At 38.2% G+C, this 15,273-nt stretch overlaps 1 protein-coding gene across 1 annotated transcript; it reads right to left on the bottom strand.

Moving 5' to 3' along the window:
* Positions 1–294: 294 nt before the first annotated feature.
* LOC112560464 (peroxisomal membrane protein 4-like) lies at positions 295–11,262 on the bottom strand. Its single transcript, XM_025232335.1, has 4 exons — positions 11,150–11,262; positions 7,785–7,860; positions 5,948–6,133; positions 295–2,199 (listed from the first exon to the last, which is right to left on the bottom strand). The coding sequence occupies exons 1-4, from the start codon at positions 11,245–11,247 to the stop codon at positions 1,951–1,953; spliced, it is 609 nt and encodes a 202-aa protein (XP_025088120.1). The 5' UTR covers positions 11,248–11,262; the 3' UTR covers positions 295–1,950.
* Between the last annotated feature and the right edge of the window lie 4,011 nt (positions 11,263–15,273).

Raw genomic sequence — 15,273 nt, 5'->3', positions numbered from 1 at the left:
GTTTTGCCAACATTTGTTTCCCACCTCCGTGTCCTCTATTACGGCCAAGCCTATCTTCTTGAACATACCCTCGCCATCTCTCACGCTCACCAGACTCACAAACACCGGCCAGGTCGTCTCCTGGCTCTTCTCAGTGATTAAGGTTATTTACTAAATGAAGTAATGATTACAACAGAAAGCACAAGTATTTGTCAGTCTTTACAGGAGTCACTTCTGCACACCAACGTATATAGTCATGTATGCGAAGACGTATTTGTCGCCAACATCAAGACGTATAAATTGTCAAGAAACAAAGATGTTTTAACTCATTTATTTCATCACTTTTCTTCAATTATTTTTCTCACTTTGTACGCAATACATTCTCTTCTAGAATTATCAAAAAACAACATTTAAGAATGAATGAAATAAATAGTTTGACAATGTACGTGCTGACACTCAGTTATACAAATGACTTCATGTTGTAAATATTTATTGTCATTTTCACTTGCTTGGCTGACAAATACAGCTCTTGTGCCTCCAGGCAGACGTGGCATCGAGATCCGTGTAACTCTACGAACCCTTGTTTTCACTTCCCCCAAATCCATCCTGCAAGATAACCGAGATTCTTGTATGTACTAGTCACTGAATCAGATATTTCTCATGGAGGCGTACCGCCAACAGGAATGTACTTCAGTTTGTCCCAGGATATCCTTGTAACACGCTCACAACCCATGTACTTTTTTCAAGGACCATCTGATACAAGAATCGTGATAAATCCTTGCACTGTTTGTTTACTACTTACGGCCAGTGCCTCCCAGGCTTGTAGCCACTACATAAATAAAAAATTAGAAATGATTAAAAAATAATAAATAATTCAAAATTGTGAAATACTAGCTGATATTAATTTCCGTGTCTATTCAAGACTTACCACAAAGTCCTGCTGTAAAGCCTCATAGCTTTTTTGATTGTCGGGGAGTGAGTTGCTATAGATCGCACTTTTTTTCATTCACAACCTGCTGATGATTTAAAAGTTTAGTCAACTGGGAGGGGGGGGGGGGAAGACAACTGCGTCACGCGGGACTCGAACCGCCTAGCTTGGGCACCTCACCCCACCCACCCATCCCTCCTCAGTTGACATCGGTAAGCATAAATCCCTCTTAAATCAGAGCATCTATTTATAGCCACATTGAAATAATGCTAATACAGTCATTAAAAAACGAAAGGTTTAATAATGTTATAGAAGAATATTTTACCCGCAGTTTACTAATGGACACTATATAATAAAATATATATATATGAGGACACCGGAGTTTTGTGGCATCGTACTGAACAGATATAACAAAGACTGGCTTTTAATACAAAAAGAAAAAAGAAAATGATGCCAAATACACCAGCATGTGATTCATGCTGGGGTATTTGCCGGGTGTGTTGCTAGGCACTGAAAGTAACCTCGGAGGTAACAATGTACAGGTGTCTTCTGTACCGCTCACACATCCACACAAGCATGCACGCTATCTTCTCGTCACTGTCGATACTACCAAGATGTTTCGGAACCGGAACATACCGGGTCTCTCGTAGGGGACATACCCTAACCCCACTTCTCTCTACATATAAATATATATGGATAGCTTTTGTTCGGCAAGACGTGGTGTGGAGATATATTTAACGCGCACTAAAGCACTTAATTTTTAGGATTCCAACACATACATATACAAACAGCCTTTTAAGTTGTTTGCCACTAAACACGTAACCACGAATTAGAAAGAAGAAAGCTGCTGCAGAATGATCTCCCTTGACTTTGTTAAGCACTACACTGTTCTTAGAACATTCTAGCCACATACAACCATGCCCCCACTATTTGCTGCGTACCAATCATATCGACTCTATTGTCAGTGTATCCGCCATGTCTGCGCTATTTATTGTACATTCCACCCCGTCTACATTATCTGTTATCTACACACCGTGTCTAAGCTATTTGTTGTGTATCAAGAAGTTTCGTAGTGAGCTCCAGAAGTTGCTGTCGTGGTAGAGGTAGGTCATGGAGGACTTGAGTGACGGCTGTAGCGTGTCCGCCTCGTGCTCGAACAGCCACAAGACCACGCCCCACACCCCGGCTGCAAACCACGGAAACACCGGGCCCCGGGGTTGCGAGATATAGCCTCGCTTTACCGCCAGTCGTATGAGGGCGTAGATGATGCGTGACAGCAGGTACAGATTGATCTGAGGTAAAAGACACACAGACACTGTTAAGGTGCAGGTTAATTTGAGGCAGAAGACAGTTTTATAAGTACATGTTGATCAAAGATACAGGACATAATATTACTGGCTTCATTAAAAAAACAAAAAAAAAAACTTAGGTTACTCGTGTTATATAATATATAAGCAACAAAATTCATTATAAATTACTAAAGCAGACAATCTTTCATTCTAATGCTAAAGCCATCTGAGTTTTCAAATGTTTGATGGATTCAGTTCAGTTCTCAAAGGAGAATTTCCTAATTCTTTACACACACAAAAGGTTGATCTTAATAATAGTCACTTGAGGACAAAGTAACAGCTATTCTGCAGGTACAATAGTCACTTAAGGACAAAGTAACAACTTATTTTTAGCTACAATAGTCACTTGAGGACAAAGTAACAGCTAAGAGAGAAAGAGGAAAAGACGCCATTTTGGAAAATCAGCAGGACCAAAGACTGATGTTCTGAGCCCCCACCTCTCACCGCTTTCACACCAACAGTGGCACGACCAATGACGCAACTTTACCCACTTTAAACTGTGACCACGTTGCTTAGTACAGCATTCTAACTACGAAGACTGAACACATGCAGTAGGTTTTTTTTTAATAAAAGAAAACAATATCACCACGGCGCGGTGTTCAAACTGTGCAAAATCTAATTTCACGTTGAGGTGTCTGTAAGCGACCAAGTGGTGACTGCTGTTTCATTTGCTCATTGCATGGTTCCAAGAATTCCCTTTATAGTGAGCGCGATGGCTGAGTGAAAAGACCAGTGCTCCTATGCACATCTCTATGCGTTGGCTGCCTGACGGCCAAGGTGTAAAGGTCGACACGTCACCAACAGACGCGAGAACGCTCTGCCAGCACTGCTCATGATCAGCGTACAGACTGACCTGACACCTGCTTGCTAACTCACGTACGGTTGAAGAGTCCGACAACATTAGATTTTGCAAACGAATTCTCGACATACGAATATTAATGCACGGTTATTTGGTGAGATTTTGAAAGCAATTCTCTACAGACAATTAGTAAGATGGTAAGTACATTTTGAGGCGGATTCTTAACATAATATTAAAGACCAACCTGAACGGTTTGCGGGGGAGGGATGGTGGTGGGTGGGTTTCTTTTCTTCAAATATCAGTAGATGTAGGTGATATAAACCTAACTTGTAAATTTCAGCCTCCAAAACCCATTTGCTAATTATCTGCTACGATTCGCACCTGCGATCAACGAGCGCCGAAACCGTGTACTACGTCATGTTTGTACACCATTCACAACATTGCCAGCAGTCAACACCAGAGAGAGAGAATGAGCGACAGTTCGGATTATTCGGACGCTGACAGTCTGCATTTCTCGTGGTTCTGAAAAACTGCTACTTGAGCACGAGAACTGCAGACTTTCATACAATTAGCACGGCACGGGTAGTAAGATGGTGAAGATATTTAGAAAGGAGTTCGCTACGTATAGGTTAGCGGTTAGCAAGCTAATGAACAGATTGAGATTTTCAGCGCTTCATGATAATAATGATATCCTTATCCATGGTGCTGGGCTTGCAATCATCACACTTTCTATCAGTACGCAAAAAGATTTTCGTCTGGCACCTGTTCGCGCGTTCATAAGACGCCACCTTACTACTCAAACCGAAAATTAAAAATCATCTTGTGCGTGCAGTTAATGCTTTTGCCTTCCCTCCATTCATCCATCTATGCAACCCTTCCACAAATCGTCCATCTTGTCTTTCGTTTCGTGAGTTCGACTTAGTTCATGCTAAATCGCGTCTCTTCACCTCTTCTCTAGATCACTCTATCCACTCACAATAATTTTTAAAAAAAAGCTCTGCCTGTCTGTTTTATTCGCACTCCCATAGAGCACTACCAGCACTAACTCTAGCAAGGAACACACACTTTCTCACTCTCTCCTACTCACACCACTTACAGCCACACCGAAAATAAGAAAACGGACGGGGCGAAGACTGAGATAGACAGATGGACAGACAGACACAGAGACTGTCAGACGGAGAAAAATGGACGAGATTAAAAGGAAAAATTATAGAAGACGAACGAAACGCACGGAGAGGGGGGGATAAAAAAAAAAATCTTGGCATCTCCGACTGCGCGGCCCAACGGGCCTGGCCGAGACACAACGCTCCGCGGCAGACGGCGGGCACAGGAGTCGGTTACAGATTTATGTGCGCAGGGTCCGCGCAGACGAACACTGAAAAAGCAATTTAAACCAGGGACGTGAGCGCTGCTCTGCAACACCTGGCTTACGCGACTGATGCCAGGCGACTGGAGCCAGCGATGAAAACACCTACTGCGCTTTCACTTCGCCAAAGTCCGGGGGCCGATAGGAATCGCACAACGGTTGCAGCCTTGTGCACAACTCAGCTAGCTAATCTGCGTCTCCTCCTATTTCTCCACTTTCGACCACAAGGAACAAACGATCGTGAGCACAGGTCTGACCCATGGTGCTTTGCGTCTTGGACTTTTCAAACATTCCAGCGTGGAAAAGAAATTAATACTCGACGGGTGCATTTCATTAAAATAACAGCGTTTAAGGAGGTATAGGGAGATGGGGAGCTGCGCTGGCTGGTGGTGAACGCATATGGAATTCAGGTTGCACGACGGAGTGGGAGGAGAGGGGAGGGGCGGAGGAATGGGGCTCCTTCACGTCGAAATCCCAACAACCTTCATGAATAATTTAAGAGCAAAGATACAGAAAGGACACAGCAATCAAGCAAAATACTCTTGACAATGGCACGGGCTACTTGTGCAGGCACAAGCATTCCGCTCGGCAGACATTCTCTACTTGAATATATTAATGTCAGTTTCGGAGATTACGACAAGCGCGAGAAAACGCGAGACAAATGTTTGCATACAAATGACATGGAAAGCCTTAGCTCGTTAAAACCTGGGTAGTTGAGAAGAGGGAGGGGTGGGTCACGTACGGACAAGAACTGGATGCCGTGATACAAATATTTTAGCCATGCACGCTGAATGTAAGTGTGGATTAAAACAAAACAAAAATCAGACGAGCTCTTGTTTGAAACGGAGAAGTCTTGTTCGGCTGCCTTAAAGGGGCCAAGCGCGAATTAAACTTGATGGATTCTTTTTCCTTCTTGTTTTTTCAAGGGTTAGTTTGTTACTCTCAATTTTAGTCTGACTGGGAAATAACGCTGGCAATTTTGTAACTAAGGTCGCGAGAAAGTATTTTGGCTTTTTTGTATCGACAAAATAATCCGCAAATAAACAATCTTCACCTTCCGCAGGTCAGTAGTTTGCGATAAAACAAAAAATGATAATGCTTGTAAAAAGGCTGGTGTTAAAGTATTCTGGTTGAGTAAGCATCCCCTCTAGGAGATGACTTCACAAAGATGGATGCTTTTCGATTAAGTTTCATGTATCAGCAAGTTTTTAAAAAAATTTTTTCTTTTTTCTGTTTTGTATTTGTTTTACGATAACGACTCAAGTAGCCCCATCGGCTAACAATGACACATCTCAGGGGAAGCGACACATCTATTTGAAATTCGTAGTAATGGTAGTAGTCTCCCTTGCTAGAACGCTCGAAAAACGACTATTGTGACAGATGAAAATGATGACAACTAGTGTTACTAACACCGATTATCACAGTCATCATAAACATTGTTATTAAACTTTCTCTGCAGGCAATATCTGAAAATTTTTAAAATATACATAAATGTGAATAGAAAATATTGTGAAATGTTTCATTACCTGCTCATTCACCTTATTGTAAGTTCCAAAGATCAAGTAGCCACCTATAAAAGCTGATAGGAGCGAATGATATTGCTGGGATTTTGATTCCAGTGAAGCCAAAATTGATGTCAGACTCTTGTATAAGGTAACAAACAATGCTAAGTTCTTGGAGTGGGTGAAAGTTGCCTGAAGAATGTCTTGGAGCTTGCTTTGTGGGCTAGTTGACAAAAAATTAAAAAAAAAAAACAAAGAAAAATAAATTCTCTAAAAAAGTACTCCTATGGTATGTGTTCATACTTGCATTATCGATCAAAGCTTCAAAGCATTCTGACCTTTATAGTTTTCCCTTCATTTTAGCCTGAGCTTTGCAGGCATGCATAACTGTTATCTAGAAACTGCTATCGCTGCTATGATCAGCCGCGATAAACGATTTCCGCGAAGTAGGGACATACATGATACATGTAAAAATGTGAGTGTAGAGTTCTTAATACAGTACAATAACAACTGTACTGACCACAGATACATTACTTCACTCAAAAAAAACTGAATCCGCGATATATCGAAGTAGCGAAACATATGCAAAAAACAGTCCACAGCAATATAATTTATTTTGCAGAAACACCTCCATTATCATTTGTTTTCTTTAATAATAATAACACTTTTAATATGCAGATTTACACCCAAAACAAGTCACGCTCTGCACTGACCAACAATAATAAAGAAATGACATTAAAAACACTGGGTAACAATAACATTCTATGGTACACAACACATTCAGCTACTTAGCACAGTTTAAATACACAGGTAATGAACGTTATAGTAAGAAATTAAGCATGAATGAATATATTTAACTAATCAAATACAGTATAAAATGGTGTGCTAATGTGTAACGGTCACAAAATGCCTAAAAAAAATCAAGCATAGCATTTTTTGTTATCTTTACAGCCAGGTATGTTATATAAGAACGAAATCGAAGTAATGTATCCTCTACAGCAGGGGTGGCCAAACTACGGCCTGCTAACGTCTTTAGACCAGCCCGTCTAGCAAAATGTGAAGTGCAGTTGTCTTAATTTTTTTTTTTTTCAGCCTAGGTTACTTTGATTGAAATTTATCAAGCACTACAGCATTAGTAATTGCCAGTCTATAACATTCCAACACAGAGTACAAAGTTAACATACAACACAGCTGACATGTCTGATGTAGTCATTAGAGACCAGAGATATTAATGAAAGGCTGGTTTTAAAGTTTTATTACGAGCGAATTCAAACTCCACTTTACACAAAAAATTCAGTAAGTGAACACAATGATGTACTCATTTGTTGTCCATTCCATTTTATCACTAGGTTTGTTGTGTAGTCACCTGGAGTGAGGTTTTGGTATTTAACTGGCCCACCACAGTTTTGCCCTGCAAAACTTTGCCCACCCCTGCTCTACAGTCTATAACAGTATACATGTTTACAAAAAGTATGGTAGCTGTGGCAGTTCCCAGTTCAAGTAAGAGGTGGTTGAGTAAATGGAATTTTGTCCTTGTGTTCAGACGTTATAGTGTCATGCAGAAATGAGAGTGAAACTTGTAACTAATGAAATTAATGACATTATCAGTGGAATGAAAGTGAAAGAAAGATCAATGAGACGGAGAACATACAGGCTCTCGGCAAAAGCTGTTACATCAATATTGTGATTATCCCAGTAACAATTATCATCCATCCATAAAAATGATGGATACAAAAGTAATCAACTCTAAATGGAGTTGTGTTTTGGATGTATTCTTAATATACCTATACTCTCCTAACCAAAGACACTTCATTTTGATTAATTTTTTCAGCACAGGTATGTGATCAAAGCTATGGCATACACACTCATTCTTACCTTCCATCTTGAACAGAAGAGTCATGACAAGAGCATGTGGAAACCGCACCTTGACCCCATATCTGTAAAACAGTGGTTGTGTTTTTTTTCTGACAAGTAGCATTTACACTTCATGTAATCTAGTGATATCCGCATAGTAGTGGTGCTTTAAGTGGGAGCCTCCAGTACCATACATCAAACAGCTTTTTAGCAAAATAAATTCTTAGTTTCTATGCAATACAGAAGGAAATTACATATTTAAAAATATAGTACAAAAAACAGTTATAGGAAAAAAATTATTATTTTATCAGGGCTTCTGCTTACGCAAAAAATTGCGTACAGTACGCATTAAAAGTTCGGAGGACCCCTTCAATTCTTGTCAATGGGTTCCCATTCAAATTTGGGCGAAGAACAGGGACACCTTAAAAATCTGAAGGGGTCCCTGGAACCCCAAAGAATTTAGCCTTAGCAGAAGCCCTGATTTTATTAATCATCCATACACAACATTTTTTTGCATCAAGAATAAATGGAATAAGCCAGGTGTTTATAGGGCTGGTGTCCAAACTCATATGCTCTGATTCAATACCAGTGTGGTACATTGAACTTTCAACAGTTGACCAAACTGTTGGGAATGGGTACGTGAGTCTGTGAAAAGGATTGGGAAAAGTAAGGCTGTGAGGGAGAGAAAACAGCCCTTACAAAAAGCAGACAGAAAAGATCAATCTCTTGCACCTCGCTTCCAACAATCAAAGGTGAGGGGACAGCTTCACCTTTTTTTTTTATTTTCACATAATTTTTACATCTTTACAAAAAGATCCCAATTAAGGAAGTAGTTACTGATTTATCATGACAGTTTCATGTTCATTAAACAAGTAATAAATAAGGCATTTTCTCTCATTTAATGTATTATAAAGTTATGTTTTCTAAAATATGCACCTTACATATTGTTCATGATAGAAACATTAGATATTCATCACTGCAAAAAATGACATTCAAGAGATAACTCTACTTATCGATACAAAGTACTGACCTCAGATTACATCTGTAGACATATTTTTAAATCGTAACTCAACTTCTTTTGCTTACATAAATTGCTTTTACATCAAATTTTCCTTTTATTATCTATCTTCTTAGCAAGTGCTGATTTTTCTCTAGCATGTGCTGATTCTGAAGTTTTCAAATGAAAGCTTGGTAATAGATAATTAAGATAAATTTATTAATTTAAAGTTTTTAATTTTGGGGTTATTAATACATATTCGTCAACCATCCAATAAAGTTTTCTAAAATTAAAGTTTTCTAAAATTTTCAGTTAAGATTTGAACTAATGTGTAACTACAAGTTTCTTAATAAAATTCTTGTAAACAAAAAATTAAACTGACTGCATAATTTTTTTTAACGTCAAAATAATTAAAAGCTATGTATATTTGTGTAAGCAGCACATTTGTGTGTGTCTGTGCATTCATGTTTCTTTTGAAATGTGAATATTGCTTGTGTCTTTTATTGATCACAAACAGGTTTCTTCCTTCTGTGAATGTGAAGTTCTAAAGTTACAGTTTATAATATATCAGAGGTGCATTGCTTCTATTAAGTAAATTTTACTTCTAATAAGTTTAATAAGACAAGGTCAGTAAGCTACTATTTTCTCGTGTACTAACTAAATAAAACTCTTATAAAATAGGATTTACAGATAATGTTATCAACAACTTTTTTCTTATTCATATGTCTCTGTTCTTCTCTATTTTGATGTAAAATGATCTGTATCTGATTGTATGATCAAATACTTTGTATTTGCATATTACAAATACATTAGCATTTAATTAACAAGATTCAACAGAATAACATTCCGGAGTAGTGTGCTACATCAACTAAGTAGGGTACATAGTAAACCCTTGAATTGTGCAGGTGTTGGGTTGCTAATTCTCTGAGCAGTTAAAAACCATGCATAACTTTAAGTTCCCTCAGAACTCAACTACTAACAGCCTACTGTTAACTGTAAGTCCTACATGTTATAAACAATGGATTAACATATACTTTGTATTATATACTAAAATTTTACACTAAAGAAAGATAAAGAAGAAGGGTTATCAAGAAAATTATAGGGAAGAAAAAACATTTACAGTACTTATATACTCATATTTATTGATACAGCATCTTTTATTGCAATGTGCATTTTAGTGGAGAGACAAACTGCATATGAGGAGATAATTAGTGACACATGGCACTTAATTTGATACTGCACCTGAGCTCACCACAATAGCAAAAGACAGCTAGAAAGTTATTACAGTAACACAGTATGTACTGCAGTTCAATTATTGTAGTCATAATATTGCATCTCTGCATTTGTTTACATTTTTCTTGACCATGAAAAACACCACGTATGGTTTGTAAGTCTTTAATTGCATAGGTTTTGATAGGTGTTCTTTTTTTCCTAGATTTGTGCATATTTTATTGTAGTGAATAAAAAAAGTAGACTAGCATATATTTATTTTATGTATTTATGATATACCTTTTTGTAATATTTTTCAATATTTCTAGTCCACATAGTGTGTACAAACTTTTTTAGATCGAAAAAAAAAATCCAATATATTTAATGAGGAAAAAAACAGTTCACACATTACATATTGCTCAAGGGTAAACTCTAGTTGATAATTCTTTTATTGCATGATTAACAATGTTATAAATTATAAACTAATTTGACATATACATGTTCCTAGCATTTTACTGCAATGCATATAATTTGTTCAACATATATGCACAAATGTTTGTATGCACATCTCAAATTTGAGGGTGGTTGAGACAATTTGTTATGCCAAATTAGGCTATAACTGCTGGTTGTGGTTATGCTGGTGGATTTGAACTGGTACAAAAACTATGGATGCTCTAAGGGTAAAATTGAAAGTGTTGTGCTCTTCTATTAATTTCTTCTCCTTACTTAGGAAAGCTTATTTGGTACGCATTACCATTGAGCAGAAGGTTGCTGATTCGATGCCTGCTAGGGCCTGACCATGCCCGTGGATGGAAAACTTCCCTAACAGCTTTGGGGTAGAAATGGGTACATTTAATTTTTCATTATATTTTTTTTAAAGGATCTAAAATTGGTGAAAGGAGAAGGTCGGGTTTGTTCTTCTTGCCCTAAACACAGCGAACCATTTCTGTTCCTTACCCAACATCTAACAAACTATCTGAATCTTTACTCAATACTCTTCTAGCCATAGAGAGAGAACTGATGCAGAAATATGTCTCCTGGGCAGAATTAAAACGGTATGAAAGTCATGGAATGGGTATTCGCTTCGACTAAATATCCTTAAAATGAATTTCAAGAGCAACGAGATGATATGATACACAAAATCTTCAAAAAAGTTGTCATCTTACACAGCTCCATTCCGAAATCCTTTTATAACAGCTAGTAACTGACTCAGCCGACCCGGTGTCGCTAAGAGTGCGTTCACGGATGCTATGGCTGTCGCCATTTTGTAAATCACCTGATCCGACATTTCTTTCCTCCACGTTAGAAATGAAAAATCACAATTGCCTCCCTTCATTTGGTCGGACTTTGAATTAATTTAATTATTTATAAAAGATCAAAAATGATTGCAAAAACCAAAAAAACAAAAACAAACAAACCCCAACAACAACAAAAAACTTAAATGGATAAAATAAACTTTTACGAAAGAATTAATCAACAAACCAGAATTTAAAGCCCTTGTTATTTATAAAACATTTTTATATGCATGTTTGCATGTTTTATCTCAAGTATCAAGCGCAAATGGGGAACTTAAAAATTAAGGTTAAACAGTAGTAAATTATATACAAGGCTCTTATGTGTTAATGTTTTAATCTTGTGTAATTATTCAGAATTCTTATAGCAGCTCAAGCAGTGGTTATGATGAATAAGCATGGTACAAAACTCTTGCCAGTCGAAAGGTAGCCTAAACATTAGCCTTATTTCCCTTTACTAGTTTTTTTAGGCAATCGTGTTTCTGTTTCTATTATTTCAATTGTTCAGATTAACGCTGTTGTCAAGAAATTGGTTCTCCATCAGACTGTTAATGGCCTTGCTGTGTGAAAAGGTTACTCATTGGGAGTAATGCTGTTATTACTATTACGGTACCAGAGGCAAGTAAAGCTCTAGAAATACATGTTTCCTTTCATCTCTTCCTAACTTTCTTCACTCTCCGCCCACGCTCTCCACCCCCCCTCTTCTCTCAAATTTAATTATTTCTGCTTTTAAAACGATTTATTTGTCGTCTTCACAAAGTATGATCTAAGAAATATCTTTTTATTTAATTTTAAAGTTGGTTGAAGTCACTCGATCGATTTAAACTATCGGTACAGCAGGATCTGACTTTAACTAGGTTAATTGGGGCAGACAGCCTTTGTGTGGGCAAATTACAAAAAACAAAAATCACAGAGATAAGTGTTCGTTCCCCTTCTCGACGGAAAACAAATTCGAGATGTAAGAAGAACAGACTTCTATGATCTGTCTGAAGTCGGTGGTATGAAGTGCCATTTGACATGAAAGACCTCTGTGATCCCTCACACCAGTCTTCTCCACTTCCGCTTAGCTCTTCCTCGATGTAGTCTGGTTCAGAACTATATGGCACGATCCCTCTATCCAATAGGCATCCAATAGATCAACAACAAATATACATTAGAGATTCTGTAGTGACATTAAAGTGAGCATATTTATCAGACGTGTACACAGCACACGCCGACTCTATAACAAAGCGTGTGAAACATTAAAAATATACATGGTGTATACAGCTTAGTAGCAGCTGATTTTCGCATTTTGATTAATTTTAAGCTCCCTTAATAGATATTCTGAAGTATAAAATTCTTCATCGGTAAATCGTCATACCTTTTGTTTAAAATACTCTTTAGGACAGATCTTCCATAAAGATCATCCACCTGACTAAAATGTCGATATATCCCAAATACGCCATCTGCTCCATCTTTTTAGAGAAAGATATAAGTTTACATTTGTGTGAATGTAAGAAGACTTACTATACTATAGATTAGTATAAGAGACGTGAAACGATGTTTTACTTTTGAAAAGAATGTGCGGAAAAGCCTAAAATGTAAGATATAGCATTGCACGTCTTACCACATTTTTTATTAAATGCCAGTCTGTGGTGACCAAGCGAGAAGTGTTTGGGGGGACTTGAAGAAACAATCATTGCAAGTGTGCATGCTTCCGTCAGTTATAGCTGAGTTAATAACCACTAGGACTAGCTCTTTAAGCAGGGGTGGGCAATTAATTTTTCCAAGGGGCCGGATGAGAAAGTGGAATGGTTCTAGAGGGCCGGATGAGAAATTGGGATGGTTCTAGAGGGCCGGACTAATATAGTTAACTCAGTTTTATCCAATACTGTATATATAGTATATTTGCTGGTGGGCGGCCAGCGGGCGGGCCGGTTAGAGACAGGAGGCGGGCCGGATCCGGCCCGCGGGCAGGCGTTTGCCCAGGTCTGTCTTTAAGGGTCATATAGGGTGCCAAAGTTTGGTTTGAAAATAGGAGATATGCACATAATCCAAGTGACAGTATTTGTTTATTCTTTCGGTCAAGTGGCAACCGGAAAACATGCACATACGCTCACAGTAGTCACCCACGTGCACGAACAGTGTGTAAACAGCGAGAAACATTTTCACATTACCTTCTACGACGTCTGGAAAAAATGTGCATCTTCTACATTAAAACTAGAAAACACTCTGTTTATATTTCGAAGTTTGCTTGGCCCTGACACTCAAATTCTCGTCGACTGGTAGTCGAACTGTAGTTAAAAGCACAGATAAGAGAGTTATAGTACAATAAAATGGGTTAAAAACAGGATATTTTTATGTTTGCAGAAATTGTACTCTTGTTATTTATAATCTTGGTTAATTGCCTCGATAACGACTCATTTTATCGGAGAGGTCTGGACGATGGCGATGTCTGCTCCATATTAATTGCTCATTTCAAACAGTGACACCTGTCACGTCCTCCAGTGCGCTAACTGGACTCCTTAGTCCCCCGTTGCAGCCTCCGCCTGCGTGCGTGCGTGAAAGAGAGAGAGAATGAAGTATGGACATTTCTTGAAAACGGATACGTTGGTTATGTATGCGTAAGAATCATTGTGAATACTTTCCATCTTCAGCCCAAAATATGCTTTAGCCTCTGCCCTGTTTTTTTAATTATTATTATTTTTTGATTTATTTCCCCCAGATGCGTTGATCAATGTGTCGCGGATCAGATATCTTTGCTAACGCAGTGCCTTCATTTTCAAACATCGTGACAACGAATCGTGTTTCCTGTTAGACACAAAATGGCGAAACAATTTTTAAATTTTTAATTAAAAAAAGCAAGGCAGTTCGCTCACCCCAAAACAATTTAATTGTTTCTTTCTTCTTTTTTTTTTCTATCGTCAGAATGCTGATCATTTGATTTAATGATGATTGCTTTGTCTGTTTGCAAAAGAAATAAACTAGAATACTGCAGTTTACCGAAGGCTCAACAAAGATGTTAGCAGTAACCCGCACATGTCTGTAATAGAATGTGCAAACCTGCTCTACACTGACTATACAACCATGCAACAGACTGTACAGACATGCAATAACAACGTGTGTTTCGACTTCCCATGATGCTCACGCCGTCTTCCTCATGTCATCATGTCTTCCTGAATGCTGAACTACTGAGACACTCGCACTGCCGCGACCGAGGCATTCGATGTCCTTACGACAACCCTACTTCAAAGGGAAGAAAAAAAAAAAAACAGCGAAAAAAAGTTCATTTGTAGCTGATAAGAGAAATAGGTCTTTTTGAGAGGTGCTCGAGATTTGTCTGGCAACTGCGACTACTTTTACTTGGACGTGCTCGTGCCTGATCCATCGTGGCAAAGGTAATCTGGGAATTTAAGATCTCAACAAATAAAGATAAGTCAGCGCTTTCAGTATTAGCGAGGCTCTGTCGCCGCACCCCTCGGTCTTTTTGGCTAAGATCATGGTGTGGCCTTGAATGTCAAAGTTGCATAAGCGGAAACAGAAACCATTTCCACAGATTTATTTCTTTATTTCGTACAATTACAGGCTGGCCCCAAAATCGCGTAACCATTTTAAAAAAGGAATAAGCTCTGCTCTATTTACTTTTCAAATATAACATTTTGAATCTTTGAAAGATGGCATCTCATTAATTATTCAGTACATTTTCCGATTAGATGTGGGGCATGTATGCTCTGTCTGTGCACACAATGGATTGTCCATTTTCAAAATAAATGTTCGTTGGGCTGTGCTTTTTTTTTTTCTTCTCTCTCTCTCAATAAAATTTTTCCGTGGTCGATGTGTTAATATCTGAAATAAAAAAGTAAATCGTTATTATGAAAATTTTGATTTTTTTAAATGGTAGGATGAGATTTGGGCCACACTATTTAAGCCTCTAGGCCGCAGGCTACCCGTCTTTTCCCGGGTTGCTTTTTGCCGCTAACTGCTCCAGCCTTGACGGACTGTCAACTGTCGAGCTTTAC

Source organism: Pomacea canaliculata, linkage group LG3, assembly GCF_003073045.1.
Source record: "Pomacea canaliculata isolate SZHN2017 linkage group LG3, ASM307304v1, whole genome shotgun sequence".
In the NCBI taxonomy this organism is placed as follows: Eukaryota; Metazoa; Mollusca; class Gastropoda; order Architaenioglossa; family Ampullariidae; genus Pomacea; species Pomacea canaliculata.
The sequence above is the reverse complement of the archived record's forward strand: the minus strand, read 5'-3'. Positions and strand labels throughout refer to the sequence as shown.

What these genes read in the sequence shown, in the direction of transcription:
- LOC112560464 (XM_025232335.1), bottom strand. Translation starts at nt 11,247, where the DNA reads ATGGCGACAGCCATAGCATCCGTGAACGCACTCTTAGCGACACCGGGT. An exon ending in GGATTTCGGAATGGAGCTGT is followed by an intron (nt 7,861 to 11,149) that starts GTAAGATGACAA and finishes ACTGTTTTACAG; the next exon opens with ATATGGGGTCAAGGTGCGGT. An exon ending in TGGAAGGTAAGAATGAGTGT is followed by an intron (nt 6,134 to 7,784) that starts GTATGCCATAGC and finishes CCACAAAGCAAG; the next exon opens with CTCCAAGACATTCTTCAGGC.